Source organism: Podarcis pityusensis, assembly GCF_964106645.2.
Source record: "Podarcis pityusensis genome assembly, chromosome: 9".
Taxonomy (NCBI): domain Eukaryota; kingdom Metazoa; phylum Chordata; class Lepidosauria; order Squamata; family Lacertidae; genus Podarcis; species Podarcis pityusensis.
Window position 1 is genome coordinate 49,050,769 of NC_138034.1, and position 17,495 is coordinate 49,068,263.

General features: G+C 41.4%; 2 protein-coding genes across 2 annotated transcripts in view; both read left to right on the plus strand.

The window, feature by feature from the left end:
• TNIP3 (TNFAIP3 interacting protein 3) overlaps positions 1 to 5,808 on the plus strand; it is a 69,102-nt gene extending 63,294 nt beyond the window's left edge. The window contains exon 13 of the mRNA XM_081022028.1: positions 5,519 to 5,808. Coding sequence (XP_080878154.1) covers positions 5,519 to 5,598 — 80 coding nt within the window. The 3' untranslated portion in view covers positions 5,599 to 5,808. The remainder of the gene's footprint in view (positions 1 to 5,518) is intronic.
• The window catches only part of SMIM43 (small integral membrane protein 43), a 243,752-nt gene that overhangs the window by 224,870 nt on the left and 1,387 nt on the right, over positions 1 to 17,495 (plus strand). The window lies entirely within an intron of this gene.

The following is a 17,495-nucleotide window of genomic DNA, read 5'->3' on the forward strand; positions in this document are numbered from 1 at the left end:
CTTTTCCCTGAACCTACTTTTAATAAAAAAAAATCTCTGGGAAACAGGTTTTATTGCTCAGGGCTTTCTTTGCATACTTGTGATTCTGGCAAGCAATGTCAGTTTTGCTTCCAAAAGTCCATTTAGTGGGGGGCATACAATAAGATTGGTTCCCCCAGCACTTGTATTTGGGAACCACAGTTATTCCATGAAAACCTTAATTCAATGACTGGGTGTCTTATTGCTAAATATTTGACTATGTGTCATATTTTTATTATTTAAGGCTAGTATATAGCTCACAGTGTGCAGATGAAGGGATACCACTAATCTCTCCTCTAAACATATCTTTTCAAGGGCGTTAGTGACTTATTTCGCCTATACAAGCCTAGTGAGTTAGGAGTGGGATTACAAATGGGGAAAATCAGAAGAGCTAAGGAGCAATTCTGACGTTGCAAATATATTATTTCAAGTGTGTAGCGGGACCTTTAAAGTTCACTCCAGCTGTCCTCTTACCAGATAACTTTGGTTCCATAGCTGGATTACATAATATAATATACATGTGCACGTATTTATTTCCACAGGTGAATTCTGATTCAAAATTCAGTAAAAGAATTTTGATTTTTCTATTGTTAAGTTGAGGTGAAGAATGGAAGATCAACATAAGCCAACAGGATCTTCCTTCAAAATAAATATAGTGCATCCAAGAAGAGGCAATAAAGTTTGATCACAGGGCACCAAATCTGATCACATATTTTATTGTTGAGCCATGGCAGGAAAATACAATTCCTGGAATTGTAAGCAATAAAAACACTTCTCTTCCTAGTTCCAGAGGTAGGGTCTACATGTGTCCCAGGGCAACTGCAGATACTGTCACTGATGTATTGGTGCAAGAGAAAAGTCACAATGCAGTATAGGAAGGATATTCAAGATGTGAAAGCAAAAAGAAGGGGTGGGAGGATTGCCCATAGACCATCATAGGGTTGGTTCAAATTTGTGGCAGGGATTAAAGAGATTTCAAAGGCCACATAGGATGCCTCTGATAAAGCACAAGCGTCTCCTTCCAGCACATCTGCTATTGAAGTTAGGTTGCCGGAAAGCTGATGAGGCTCTTTGTACATTATCTAACCTACAACAATAGAGTTGCAATGCATTCCTATCTTACCCTCCTGATTTTCATTAAACTTAGCTGGGACTAATTAGTTTTCTAGTCTCATTAGGCACAGCCTCCCAGCAGCTTCTGTAAAAAGAATCAAGATGAATGCCAAGCTCCTAATAGACAGCGGAGGGAGACTTGATCTATCCCTTGACATCATTAGTTATGATGGCAGCTTTCATTATGCTGTGGCCATAGTAGAGCTATGTCCTCCATACTGATTTATTGCTGTACATTGAACCAGAAGTGGGTGAAAGGTACCTCGAAGAAGAGCCAACACCAAATTTCAGGGTCATATGCTTAAAGTCACTGTGGTTTCAAAACAGTCTCTTACTTGGTAGCACCCAGGGATGGCATTCTTGTTAGGCGGAGAGAGGCCACTGCCTCAGGCAGCAGATGCTAGAAGATGAGAAGGTGTTAGAAGATAGGACACACAGCTCTGTGTGGCTTACCTTGCACTCCTTCAGCTTGCCTGCTGCTGACAGGTGCTGCTGTCTTATCACCACTGTCAAAGAAAGACTGAGCTGCCAGTGTCAGTTTTCTGTATGTGGAATGGAAAGAAGGTGCCACCTTGTTCTTCTTCTGGGCAGCAAAATGACTTGGGCTGTACAAAGGGTAGACACACTTCTTGCTTAGCCACCAGGTTTTAATCCAAAGGAAGATTAGACTTTGGCCTTAGCTTTGCACACTGCTTTTCTTGACCATCACTCTCCTCATGGTGTTGGGGGCAAAGACAGCTGTCTGTGGGATATCCTTCACTGTGGAAATCCCCAGGGCATGAGGGCATGTGACGTTGTCTGCTTCCTTGAAGCTAAAGCAAGTCTTGGTCTGGTCCATACCTGGATGAGAGGCCACCTGGGAATCCTAGGTGCACTACCTTTAATACCATTATGGAAAAAGAGGTGGGATATAAATATAAATAAATAAAACCAAAGATAGTTCAATGTAAAGGGGTAAGTAGATTTTCAGATAAACTCAGGAACTATTTCCCAGCTCAGGTATCCATTTCTGCCTGAGGTAGCTATCCAGAGCCAGAATTGCACATGCCCTGATCTCACACCTTATCTCCTCCTAGATACTATTCCAGAGCCAAGAAACCCATGATCAGACCCTTTGAATCAAAATAGTTTAAAAACAACCATTAGTGAATGAGATAAACAACACAAAAAGGCTTGCTTGATACTTAAATCCATTATCTTTTCCACTGGTAAATCTACTTTTATTCCACCCATGTGTTTAAAACTGTACTTCCTTGAACACCACACTTTTTTGCATTCAGAAATAGCCTTGATGTAAGAGTCAAAGTTTTGCTGAAGGAAGTGCCTCAAAAAGGAAGCTCAACAATAAAAAATAACAACAGCACCCCCAGTTTAAACAGTAGTATGGTTTCAGAAAAGCAGCCTTCGGAATTGAATGTTCTAAGATTTATTAATTTCCTGTTTAACAGTTAATGGTCAAGTTGATTGTAAAAAGTTTCAAGTATAATGATTATCTGGTATGAGGATGCCTAGGGAAGATATCAAAGCATCTTTATACGAACATGTCTTTCTCTGGTTTGCATTGAAATTGCATATGGCATTGGTAATCCTGGTATTCTAGTAATATACTTCAAATTCCCAGATGTTAATGGGCTGTATTTTCCCCCGTTGATTTCATGAGGCATTCATTTAACATATGGAAAATCTTTGCCTTCTCATCCATTATCTGGAGAGGGGATACAAAATTAGTTCCATGCTATTTGTTCACTAATATAGATGCCACAACCTTGAAAGAGTTGAAGTTGTGAGTGTTTGATTTGCTTAACCTTTTAAATTGAAACAGTTGCAATTGCTGCTTAAGTAAAGACTAGCCTTTTCCCCATCATTCTCTCATCTGTTTCTCACTTTGCCAGTGTTCCAAATGTATCTGGATCCGAGGACAGCAACAAAGATTTGCTGCAGCTAGGGATACCGTAGATCAAATGTCAATTTTGTTTTTTTCAGTTTTTTGGTAGGATCACTTTTCAATGTGAATTGAACTGAATATTTAAATTCTTCTCCCCTCCACAGTTGAAGCCTGATACTAATATCCTAAACACTTTTTTCAAGCAAGTCCCACTGAATTCAATGAGCCCTAATTTATGGTAGATATGTTTTTAGCATGGGAGCTGTACCTTCACTTGCAGCTGTGATCCTGTGCCAATCCTCCCTTCCCAGTCCTACTCTCTTAAAAATATACTTCAAAATAAGCCAGTACCAACTGGGTTCAAGTGAAACCAGACACTCTGAGGGCCAAGGAATCCATATATGCAGTACTCTAGTTTTCAACTGTCTTTAACTAAATGAGGGCTGTGCCGTTAAAGCTCTGAATACAGCCCTAGCAGTGGCGTGGCGGGTGCAGGGGGGGCCAGCCACACCGGGCGCAACATTGGGGGGGGGGGGCGCTCACACTCGCAGCTCTCTAGTGGAAGAGACTCGAGTGCTAAAATCCACGGGTTAGGGGGCGCATATTACTTGCCTTGGCCCGGGTGCTGACAACCCACGCTACGCCACTGAGCCCTAGGAACAATTTTGCTTTTCAGGACTTGGTTCTAAGCCTGAAGCAATAAAGGCAAGAGGGTCTCTTGAGTATTTGCAAAATGTATTTCTCTCATCATGAAATAACTGATGGCTCTCTCTATACTAGGGGCACACACAACTCAATCACTTTTACATTTCTATTAACTCAGGAAGGTTGCATCACTACTTTAGATGAAAAGCCATTTTTCAATCCTCCTGGTTCTTTCCTCACTCACAGTGTGCTTCCCCTTCTGTCTCTGTGTCACTAGTGGATTCTCTGTACCCATTTCTCTTTTAACCTTTCCTCTTTTGTACTCCCCCTTTCTTAAAAAATGTGAACACTATCTTTCTTCTTCCTCTGTACTCCATAGAGCTCACCGTGTCTTCGGTCACGTCCAGATGTCATGATTATTGAGCATTTATTACCATTTGTTTGTGGGGAGTGTATACGTTGTTGCATCAAGCCATTGTTATCCCACATTTTTCAATGCTCTCCCACCACCCCATTCCTCATTGCAAAAAGTTCAATTCTGGGGGAAAGTGGGAGGTTTTTTGCACAAGAGTGCCAAATCAACTTCAGTTATGCAACCTAAATTTGCTGGTATGTTTTTTGAATCAAATCCTAAAATAGTGACAGCCTGGAAGTGTTATTTATCTCTCCCATGTGTTGTGCTTGTGTTTCCTCCCCCACATCTACTCCCCTCCCCTCTACACAATCACTTTCTCTCTTTAGTCCCTGCAGCACCATGCTTCTCTCTGCACCTCAGTCTACATTGCCCCTCTGTTTTCTCTTTCTGTATCCCATACTTTACTTCTATATCCCATAGAACCCCCTTTTCAGCTCCACCTTTCTGTTCCTTGTCTCTTTTGTGTCTGTCCCCTGCATCTGTACTGCTCCTTGCCAAGTTCAGCAGCAATGGCACATAAGGTGTCTACTTAACCATCTACACAATGAATGAAGTCTCCAGAATGCAAGTGAGCAAGTCATGCAATGTGACTAGTCTGCAACAGCCTAGAGGAATTAGTTAAATGTCTCTGGACAGGAGGAGCAATGTGGATGTACACTATTGATTCAGTAATTATCCCATTCCAATTCCCACTTTGAATGTGGTTTGGATAGGCCTTAGGTTTTGTTTGTATGCTAAGCTGGCACTGGAAAACACGTACTTTTATAACTGTTATTCACCTAAAAAATGCCATAGGTTATTTAGTGTTTCCTTTTCTGCCTCTGTCAATAGAAGCCTGGCAAACTGCCACCAATGGCTTGCATTGGACAGATCCATTTTGCTTGTGTGACATGGCTGTGGGATATTATTCATTTACGGCAGTGTTTCCTCATCCCTGGCTGATATAAGCAGCCACAATACATGAAATAAATGGACAATCCAACCAGGATTATGCAAGAGATTTCTGAGTTTCTAGCACAGGATTAACTCTGCTCCCAACTGTCTAATGTATCACAAACTGAGAAGAGGAGGGGGTGAAGGCACCAGTACAAGAATCCTATTTAGCATGTAAGACTGTTGGAGTTTTTCTGAAGAAACTGGTCTCTTGACCCAAGATGCTTTGGGCTTTAAACAAACCAATATGCTCCTTTTTGAGACTTTGCTTTTTCATTTCATGATTGACTTAGTCTGGATTCGAGCCAATGTGTCCTTGTTTCTCTTTTTGGTTTATTTTAGAATATTAATGATTCCTATTGTTGTTGTTATAGCATAATATCAGTTTATTAATATTTTTTAGTCCTGGGGAAAAAAAAATTCAGCTCAGGGTATACTTATTAAGACAGTGAAGCTGGAGAACTGAAGATGTCTAATTTTCTTTCACATATGTATCCATTTATTCATAGATGCCTCCTCAGAAAACGAAGGACCTCACTTGTACCATACGAAGAGAGCGAACCAAAGCAAAGACAAAGAACCATCCTGACATCGCCTGTAACTGCCGTTACATTTTCTTGTCCTATTGCACTCTGTTTTATATGATATACCATTATATAACATACACACAATGGGAGATTTCTATGACTGTGGCAAAAAGACAGATTCACTTCCAGCTATAGTTGTTGTTGTGGGAAGACTTTCTCCCCGCCCCGCCCCGCCCCCCCCTTTCTTTTAAAATAGACTGTACCAAACCAGTTGCAACTGTTCAATTATAAATAAATGTCTGAAGGGTTTTAGGAAATGTGTGTGGTGTTATGGTGGCTTGCAAGAGCCAGTGTGGTGTAGTGGTTAAGAGCGAGAGACTCGTAATCTGGGGAACCGGGTTCGTGTCTCAGCTCCTCCACATGCAGCTGCTGGGTGACCTTGGCCCAGTCACACTTCTTTGAAGTCTCTCAACCCCACTCACTTCACAGAGTGTTGTGGGGGAGGAAGGGAAAGGAGAATGTTAGCCGCTTTGAGACTCCTTCGGGTAGTGATAAAGCAGGATATCAAATCCAAACTCTTCTTCTTCTTCAAGGCAAAACGTTTGTATGCAGATCAAGGAGAGGGCAATTCTGTCCTTACCTTTGGGCACCAGAGGAGCTGTGAGGTATTGCAAGCAGAGTTGTGCATATAAAATGTGGCTAATGGGATGTTTGTCCCATCCACATGGAGCTTACTGTGTGGTCTATAACCCTGTATTTGGTCAGGGCTGACTGTAGTACCCCCCCTCACTTCACCGTCACTCAGTGCCTAAAAGTAATGCAAATGGGGGTTCTTTTTTCTATGTCGCCCAGAGTGGCTGGGGAAACTCAGCCAGATGGGTGGGGTATAAATAATAAATTATTATTATTATGTCACCCTTTATGTTGTAGATCTGCTTTAATAGTTAGATTCCTGCCCTGAGCTAGGGAGTCGGAGCAGATTACCTTTAAACTTCCTACTCACTGTAAGATTCTATGGTCACCACGTGGCAATCCAGCATTTTTGTGAGCAACCTGACTCACTGGCTGCTGCAGCAAATGTTTGTATTTGGTTTTATTCGGTTGGGCTGCGTCTCAATCCCCATTTTTAGTTTAAGAATCATTTCGTCGTCATTCTGAATTCTACAGTGCATCTCTTTGAGTACATTAGTCTGCTAAACTGGCTTGCACAGTGTGTGATCCACCACTTTAAACATAGCCAACCAGACACGCACTGTTGCTTTGCTGGAGGATTAACAGTCTCTGTACTTAGGCAACCCTTTGCAGACAGAAGAACAAATGTGTTTCATAGAAGTCCTGCTGGGCCACCTTAGAGGGCTATTGGGCAGCAATTGATTTGGTGGGTCAGTAGCAATCCATCAACCGTTTATAATGGTCAGTAGTCGCGTTGGGCTGTATTGATTGTGACAATACTTGCTGTGTCCTCAAGCCAATTATTCAGAACAGTCTCATCCATATCAGTATAGCTACTTGTAAGGTTCAATATTGCAATCTAAATACTCAATAATAACTTGTCTTCTATTGCCAGAATTAAAATCTATGGTTAAAAAAAGAGAGAACAAAAACGCACACACATCCTGAATTTGCTTGCATTTACACTGAATGCAGATGGAAATCTGAATGTATGATACAGAATTAAAACCATATCGGTGATATGCGTGTATATGCATATACGTGTAAATGAAATATTTCTAGAATTACTGTAATATTTTGAGCTGAAGATTAAGGCCAGAACAGAGTTTGGCATGTTTAACCCCTGAAATGGTTTAAATGTGACTTAAGCACGCAAAACTGGGAGCTGGGATTGTGGCTCAGCTTAGCTTTACCCACTTTAATAACATTAAACATAATGTCCCCTGACATACAATTTGAGAACAAATGTAATGCACCTAAATGTAATTGCATTTTAAAATGTGAAAGAAATAAGCATGGCAGATGTTTGAGAAAATACTGCAGATTTTAATCTGCTTACAGCATTACCTTTCCTTTTCCTAATGGGGTAGTCCTTGCAGGATTCTATCAGAGCTTAGACTTCTAGCGTAGGTGGTCTCAGACACTGTATTGGCCAGATAGCCATTGGACCACCTTATCAAATCAGGAATTTCTGTATGTCTGTATCTAACTTTATGCAGCAATATCCACCAACCGCCCTATAGTAGACTTGTCAGTCAGTTGTGGAAGACACATCTACTTTCCCTGTGTAGTATGTACTGGACATAATTGCCACTTTATTTTTTAAAAAAAGTCATTTGGATTCCAGTTAATGGATGGAGATGGTAGCATTAAAAGAATAATCTTAAAGGATTAGGTGTGTTAAGTATTTGAGCCACAATGGAATACAATTCATGGTTAGGGATTTCTTTGCAATTAAACCAATTCCCTCAACAGCTTCATTTTTACATTCATATATCAAGGAGACAAATCACCCTGACCCTATCACACGTATAATGGAACCTGTACAACAAGCCTTAAAACTTACAATTCTCCAGAGTATATATATATATATATATATATATATATATATATTTAAAATATATTTGTGGAAGTCAAAACCACATTGCATGTTCAGCCGTGAGAGAATAATGTGAATTCCCTCTAAAGGAAGATGGGAAAGATTGGTCTCTATGCATGGGTTGGAAGTTGGCTTAAATAGCTACTATAGCAGCAGATAATTTAACTAGCAGGCAGTGTAACTGTGCTATTCCTGATTAGTGATTTGGCTAATAAGGGTGAGATCATGGAAAATGCTAATGCAGCGCCTTAGGAAAATCCAATTATAATGTAACCTAATTCAATTCAGGCTCTCAGCAGGTGACCAGTGTTTGTGGGAAGAGCACCCCAGACTCAGGATTGTCGTGAATGCACCAAACAGACAGGCCTCTGTGTATCCAATGTTAGAGCCAACAAACCCCATTTCATTCCTTTCAACACTTCAGCTCAACTAATTATGAGGGTTTCGTCTTCCATTTGTGAAGCTTAACTCATTATCATTAGAGTTCATGAAAACAGAGATGAATATATGCCAGCTACTTGGAGTAAAAAGGGGAGGGGAGGAGAAATGCAGACATTTTTGCAGCCTCAGGGTGCTTTTCTTTTCTTAGTGTCAGCACCTGCCTTTTAATGTTTTGCTGCCAAACATCTGACCCAGCAAATATTTAGTCACCTAAATCCTACTGAGACAAATTGTGAGAAACTGGTGAGGTTGGAGTCATCAACGGGGGTAGGAGGGGAGACACACACACACACACACACACACCCCTCCATTATGGAATAATGCATTAATTGTATTTAGTTTTAACTCTACAGCTAAAGTAATGTAGCCAGAGCAGAGCATGTTTAAGGACTTCTTAGGGGAAAGGTATAGCTTAGTGGCAGAACATCTCCCAAATTCAACCCCTGGCATCTCCAAGGTGGGCTGGGAAGGACCTCTGCCTAAAACCTGAGCAAGGTGAACCAGTGGTCTGACCCCACAGAAGGTGGCTTCCTACTTTCCTATATTTGCCAATCCTGGTACCCTCCAGACTACAACTGATGGGAGTTTCTGTCCACAACATCTGGAGGGCACTAGGTTGTCAAAGATTGCATTAATGAACACAGTTTGCCATATTTGTGTTTGTTTGTTTTTAAAGACAACATACTCTCTTTTTTAAAGTAACTGTACACCAAACATAATAGGTCATTTCTAGTCGCTGCGGGAACACTTTTAGCAATTAAGGATCCAGTTTTGACCTTCCTTTACAAATTTATAGCAACTCCATCTATATGGTTGCATCAAACGGTGTCTCTCCACTGCTTGAATAATTTTTGATCTAGCAGTCTCCCATACCACCTCTTACCTTGTGCTGAGAGGTCCTCCAGACCCCTAGAGATGCGGGGTTCAGGAGAGATGAGCATCAGCAAAAACTGCCTCCTTCCCAATTTCACTGATAGAAACCTTTGGAGAATCAAAGTGCCTTGTGTGAGTGGAGGGACAACTTTAGTCACCAGGCTCCTTGGCCACACCCACACCAAGCATTTAGAGCACTTTAACAGTCATGGCTTCTGCCAAATAAGCCTGGGAACTGTAGTTTACCCCTCAGCAGAGTTACAATTCTCATCACCCTTAAACTACATTTCCCAGGATTCTTTGGGAAAAGCTAGGTATGGTTTCCAATGGTATGGTGAGGATGTGACCTTAATTCAACAGACGTCACTAACATCACAAAGTCTTCTTAATAAATACAGTAAATCATTTTCCCAATATGAACCAATGGCTTGCTGGTCAACTTTTCCCCTTTACAGCATCCATTGCCTGCTCTGGGCTGCTTTTACTTGTTCTATAAACAGGGAACCCACAGGTTTTTTTTGCTTTCAGGGCTGTATATCTGGCCAAGAGACCACATTGTGAAACATGAAATCAGGAAGGGAGGGGGTGGGGAATGAAGTGATTCTAGCTGTTTTTATATTTGCTCCTGGCTAAGGGTGTGAACAAGTATAATTTGTGGCAAAGCACCTTTTCTTTATGAAAGCTGTCTGTTGCAATATGAAATAAAGTTATGAGGTACTGAAAATATGGACCAGGTTTCTCAAACACTTCCAATTGCTCTCTTACTAGGTATTGTAAAAAGTGATTGTGCTGGTGTCATTTTCTCCAGCTAGTAGGGGAGGGTCATTTTGGAAGCATGCTGATGTGCATTTTGCTCTGACATTAGAATAACCTGCTAATATGGGCGATAATATTGTTGAAAGAAGTGTATATTTTTAAAAAATCAACACCCAAACTATAATGATATAAACTAAAAGTAGCAATTCCAGTGGTGTCTATAAAAATGTCTGGGCTACTGGGCAGAAACAGACACCCCCACCCCCAATTCCTGATGTCTTATGTTAAATCCAGAAAGTTCAGATGTTGTTATTTGCCTATACAGTGGTTACCTTCAAAGGTTGGTTAGTCGTTTTGTCGTGTCCGACTCTTCGTGACCCCATGGACCAGAACATGCCAGGCACTCCTGTCTTCCACTGCCTCCCGCAGTTTGGTCAAACTCATGTTAGCTTCAAGAACACTGTCCAACCATCTTGTCTTCTGTCGTCCCCTTCTCCTTGTGCCCTCAATCTTTCCCAACATCAGGGTCTTTTCCAGGGAGTCTTCTCTTCTCATGAGGTGGCCAAAGTACTGGAGCCTCAGCTTCACGATCTGTCCTTCCAGTGAGCATTCAGGGCTGATTTCCTTCAGAATTGATAGGTTTGATCTTCTTGCAGTCCATGGGACTCTCCAGCACCATAATTCAAAAGCATCAATTTTTCGGCGATCAGCCTTCTTTATGGTCCAGCTCTCACTTCCATACATCACTACTGGGAAAACCATAGCTTTAACTATATGGACCTTTGTCGGCAAGGTGATGTCTCTGCTTTTTAAGATGCTGTCTAGGTTTGTCATTGCTTTTTTATTTATAAAATCAGGGAGTTTTTCATAAAAGATAGGTTAGAAATTATAATATTTTTTGAAAACCAGGCACCAGTGGCCTCCCTTCTGGTGATGTGGCTGTTGAGTGCAAAGATAAAGGTTCTCCAAAACCAAACAATGATGAAAACCTTATAGATCCGAATTATTTGCCTATATCTGGAGGTAATGGAACATGAGACATGGACCATCTCTGAATTTTGCAACATTGAGTAGTGTGTAGAGAAATGCATACATTGGAGCAAGTGTACAGATATTAGGAAAATATCAGGCAAAACTGCATACTAACATGTATATTTGCATATATTGCCACTATAAATACTGAATTTTTTTAAAAGTGCAAACTAATGTGCAAATATGGAAAATTGAACTTAAGACAAAAAAGAAATTCAAAACTGAGAGAAACAGTAATTGGAAGATTTGCCCATTCCCACATTAGATGCAAAGACCCACATTTAACATTATGTGTAACCTTGCCCTAAGTTTGTAACAGGACTGCAAACTAAACTGGCCAGAACACTCATCTGCATTACAAAAGCCTCTCTTCTACTTTTTATTTTCTAGTGAACAATGATCAGGTGATAGGACACTATGTATGAGGGAGGTCCATAGGTGAAAACACTCAGGAAATCCTATGTAAGAATTTACTAACTTTTTTTTGTTATAAAGCCACTAGATGGAGGTGTTGTTTTAAATGATGCTGTCTAAATCAACTGCTGAAACTTTCAGGTTGGGTTCTCAAAGAACATGTCTCTCTCCTATATGGAACTGAGCAGTTTTTGATCACTTGTCTGTGATGTCGGTTTTCTGCAGCCAGCGCTGCTTACTTTAAAGTTTAGGGTCTGAAAAAATAAATAATTTGTCACACTCTTAAGTGACGTTTTCAAACTTTCTTGATCCTTTAATCTCTATTTTGTATGGGTTTCGGTTTTGCTGAATGTTTCCAGAGGTCATTTTTTTTTCATTGAAAGCCCCCCCCCTCTTTATGCATCACAGATGTAAAGGAGTTAAAAACACCTTAATTATGAAAGTTGACAGAAGTCAGACCGCTTGCTTAATGGGTGAGAGAGGAAAATGTATAATTTGCAGGGAGGGCAAAGCCCTCAGCCTTAAACCTGCAGCGTCTGACAGAAAGCTAATAAAACCTTCAAGTGTGGCAAAGAAAACAAGGTTTAGAGCTGAATGACTTTTAGGCCTGCCTGTCAGCTTTTTCCACAGATGCTGACACACCACGGACACCATATATCTTTCCAAGTTCCCTGGTGGTGTATACTTTCTCTTACAACTATTTTTTTGCCTCCTCTGGAACTCCTATTTCAGACCCCATTTGTAGCCTATACAAACATGTTAATGTATCGTAAACTTATCTAAACTTACCTAATAATATCCATTTAATCTCTATGCTATCTAAGGCTTTGGGGCCCCTGTTGCTATTGAAATCAGAGAGGCACCTACAATTCTCATGGTCATTTCCACAAGTGTTTTTACAGAATTAACTTGATTCAGTGTTCATCATTTCTTCTGTATTTTGGGAACTTATAATTTTACTATGTTTTCATTATTTCATTCCACACAACCAGGATACTTTTGAGTGAATTGGTGATTCATAATTATTCTTATAACAGTTTACCCAAGATAACTGCAATTATCAACATGGGTGGTATGGCTGGAAAAATCCCACTCAGTGCAGATCAGAGAATAATACCAGTAAACAGCCTGGCCCTTCTCTTAAGTACTTATTAACAAATACCTGTATACCACATTAAATACAAAGCTGAAAACACAAATATTATGAAAGTTTCTTTTCCTAAAAACAAACTCTTCTAAGTTTCTTTCGGCCGTTACAGGCAATCTCAGTGTTTGTGACATTTTGACACACAAGTGAAATTATCATGTGAAAAATCTGCAAAAAGAAATCAAAATAACAGTTGCTTCAGTTCCCTGACGGAATGATGCAATGCAAGTCAGCACCTCGGAGAGATATTAAAGGGTGCTGCCATCTGGTAAACTCAGTAACAAACACAAGGGCTTCAAAGGGTCTTGCTGGTCACCCATTGTGCGTGCGACGCTCTGTTTTTCATTTGTATGTTTCTTGCTAACTTTAGCTTGTCAAGAAGTTCACATTGCATGTTATCCATAATTAAGGCTGTATTTTGTTCTCAGGATCTACAGACTTTCTGTGAAAACCTACTCAGTTAAGGAATGGCCTCTTTCTTAAGGAAATGCCGATTTTCACAGTGAAAATGTTAAAATGTATCTTTCAAAAACTGTGTTGCATTTTTAATTTGGAAGCCTGGCTGTGTTTATTCACCCTTCTAACAAAACCTAAGGTCACTATTCGGCTCAGCTGCACTTTTCTTTCATCCCGTGATATGCAATGGCCTTTCAACAAAGCTAAATGTATATGTATTTGAACATTCCTGCCCAATCAGAAGTCTGTTAATGCTGTCAGCTTTGAAAATGCAGGTCTCTGATTTGGAAGGGTGTGAAACCTAACTCCAGGCTACTCTTTCACCCTGTCAAGGGTAACAAGGGGCAGCATTAATTATCCCACTTTCCATACAGTGTCCAAGTTGGCAGCATTATCCAATGTCCTGTGCCTGTCATGCAGTTCCAGATCCAATGCTGGGAATTAGACACTTCCCCTCAAAAGTGTTAGATGCAGAAACTTAGCCCAGGAATCAGGTGCACAGGTGCCCTTTCACACACATGGTTCCCAGTATATCAGAAGCTGCATCTTTGTGGACAGACTAAGTATGAAACAAACAATCTGGGAGAACTACAGGAGGAACCACAACTCTGTGGCAGATAGACAGCACTAAGGTTTGCATGCAGAACACCCCAGAAACGTTCTGGGAAGAAAGATCTCTGCCTAATGCTTTGAAGACCTAGTGCCTATCAGAATAGACAATACTGGCTAGATCATGGGTAGGCAAACTAAGGCCCAGGGGCCGGATCTGGCCCAATCACCTTCTCAATCCGACCCGCGGATGGTCCAGGAATCAGCGTGTTTTTACAGGAGTAGAATGTGTCCTTTTATTTAAAATGCATCTCTGGGTTAATTGTGGGGCATAGGAATTCGTTGATTTTCCCCCTTCAAAATATAGTCCAGCCCCCCACAAGTTGTGAGGGATGGTGGACCGGCCCACAGCTGAAAAAGTTTGCTGACCCCTGGGCTAGATCGACCAGCAGTCCAACACCAGTATAACCCAATTTTATATTGTTGTGAGTTAGGGGAAGAAAGTCGGCTACATGCCAAGATCCTTCTAACCCCAGGATCCAGCCAGTGTGAAAATATACAACAGGTTAGTTTCCTAGTGAGGTGATCGCCAGTGGAGATGGACCACTAAGGGGAACGGTAAATATGCATGGCCCGCTCCCTCAACTCACAGACAGATAGAAGGACAAAGCTGGAGTTGAGAGCAGAGAGTTTGCAGTGATGTAAGCTAGAGGCAAAGCAGCACACTGAAAACCAAGTGAGAGAGAATGCTGTTTGGTTTCTGTTCAGATCCAAGGCTGTGGCTATGGAAGAAACAAGGCTCTCTTGGCATGTTAATGCTGTGAACCCCTCCATCACAGGCTCAGGTTGTATATATGTGTAAATAAGCCATGTATCATGAAGATACTACATTCTCCACTGTGCCTCATTCTGAAGGAAAAACAAACCCTGAGTATCATCATCATTTTACAATTGTACACCGCCTTTCCATAGTTGAAACTACGCTCAAGGCAACTTACAACATGACGAGATTTACATAATTACAAACATAACAGAAGTCATAAACAATAAATAAAACACATCAAAAGGTACACAACCAAATGGAAACAATTTCCACGTAAATCATAAGATCTAAAACGAAAGATACAACAATAAAATCAATAACAGCAACAGCTCTCTCAACCCCCCCGTAAACAATACTCCAGCCCAATAATCTGTTCAACAGCTTCAGCTTTTGTAGTTGGAGTCAGTCAGCACTTCACTCTCCCAGGCCAGATGGGAAAGGGCCAGTAAGGCAGGGTGCAGGTCTTCCAGGGCTCACAGCCAAGATGGTCTCATTTAAAACAGCACAGATAAAAAAGTTCCAGGAGTAAGCACCTGGAACCCCTGGAATCTCACACCACCTGGAGACTGGGGTGGTGTGCAACAATATATTAATCGTAGCAGGCTTCCCTTGGGCACAGCAGACAGGTAGGGCCAGGGGATAGAAACAGGAGCCTGTCTGTTGAACTTAATGTCCATTTGTAACAACAGTAAACGTATAAAACCCCAAAAGAAACAATAAATGCCTGTCTGGTTTTGTACCACCTCAAAAGTACCACAGCTACTGGGTTATGGTTTAAGAGATGGTATAGATATGTACCATGGTGGAAGTGGGGTTCAAACAGAAACTCCTCCACACACTTGGTGAATCAGCAGCGGTAAAAAGAATCTGGTTTTCCTCATAGAAAGTGGGGTAGCTCACCTCATACATACTAAAATAACATAAAAGAGCTATAACATTGCAGCAGCTTGAAATGAATCTGGGTAAATGCAAACTCAAAAACGTATTTTTATTATTTGCTAACAAGTACTATGTCATACTTTTGTTCCCTGTGCCTTTTTGTCAGTTCTACACTCTGCATACATGAATTTGCACCACATAAAATTAGTTCTTAACGCCTTACTTTGCCAGATTGCTTAGGTGTGCAAAATGAAGCTTCCTGCTTGTAATTTTATTCACACAAAGGTGATCCACATAAGGAATTCCTATAAGAGAACAGAATCTAGCACAATGCTATTATACATGTGCACATACACAAAAAGAAATATATTTCTTTTAAATTCAACTTACCTTGACTATTTCACTGTGCCATTGAAGCTCTGAACGCTAGGAATGCTGTTGCTTTTCAGGACTTGGTTCTAAGCCTGCAGCAATAAAGGCAAGAGGGTCTCTTGGGCATTTGCAGAAAGTATTTCTCTCATCATTAAATAACTGATGGCTGTCCCTATACTAGGGGAGCACATAAATCACTGCCTTGGCCCCTAGGAGTTGGTGCCTATGTGGATTAGTTATGTGTGAACCCAGAACTCAAATTTAACCATGGTTTATTTGGCCATCTCACCCCAGATGCTCATTTGCTTGATCATCCATGGAACAACTTAATTTGTCACTTGCTAAACATGGCTTAGCCAGGGCCAGCCCAATACATTTTGCTGCTTGATAAGGACAAGGTGGCACCCTCTCTCAAGTCCACTGCAAAAGCCGACTGAGCGTTCTTCTACACTAATGATGGACTAGCATCCACCAGCACACCTGAGAAAGCAGGCCAGGTTCAGGGGCTCAGGAAAGGAATGTGACAACTGAAGGGAATAGCTGGGCACCCAGGAGGAAGAGCTTGGAGGCTGCTGCCACTACTCCAAGCATCAACCACCTGTTGCCTCACTATGTCTCATGGTTAGGGCCAGCCCTAAGCTAAGTATTATTATATGTGAACCAAGTCTTTTCACTCGTCAGGCTGAAAACAGTGCCCTGTCCTTGACCTAGGCAATGCTGCTTCTTTCCCAAGAGCACTGGCTAGCCAGCCAGAATTGTACAGAACAATTCCCAGCCAAAGCAGTTGCTATTGCATGCAAGTAAACTATGTCAGTGCATACATGCATATTGAGTCTTCATGTGTTTGTGGTGACCTCATGTGTCATGTAGAGCAGATGTTTCTGCTGTGAATAGTGTGTACTGCGAACAAAAACGCTTGCCTCCTGCCGTTCCTTGTAGATCCCTTCTTCCTTGAAGAGGGACACAGGCGCCAATGCCACATTGCAGTGCGCATTTATGAAATGTGTGCATGTGTTGATCTCCTCACAGCTGCTGTGCAGATGAACCAGCCAGCCCAGAACAGAAACAGAGCTTTTTTTCCTCTCATGAGGACATTTGTCAGGTGTTTAAACAACCATGCTTGCACCCAGTAAATAGCACATTCAAGAAAGGAGCCAGAAGGGAGCAATTTCCACGAGAAAACCAGCACAGGGCCCTGATCTGGATGTATTCCAAACAGGACCACCATGGCTACTTTTTCTCCAAAATAAAAGCAGCCAGGTTAAGCAGGCTTGTTTGAACCACAGGCAAGTGAGCACCTGGAAAGAAGCGTTGTTAGGTGAAGTAGCTGTCCCTGAAAGATAAAACGGAAGCAAATCTGGAGGGTTCTATTCAGGCGAAACGTTTTGAAGGATATTTGACAATATTTGCTTTACTGTGTTGGCCTGAATATAAGCCACACCCGCAAATAAGCCACACCTTTAAAATTGAAGGGGGGGGGGAGAGAAAAAAAGACAATACCCAGGCTGCTTCCTGGAGGGAAGCTTTGCCAGTGGCGTAAGGTTGTGAATATAAGCCACACTTTAACTTTTCACAGAATTTGGGGGGAAAGTGTGGCTTACATTCAGGCCAATACGGTATATATTTCAGGCCAGCCCCAGCATGAAAACAAAACTCAAGGGCCACA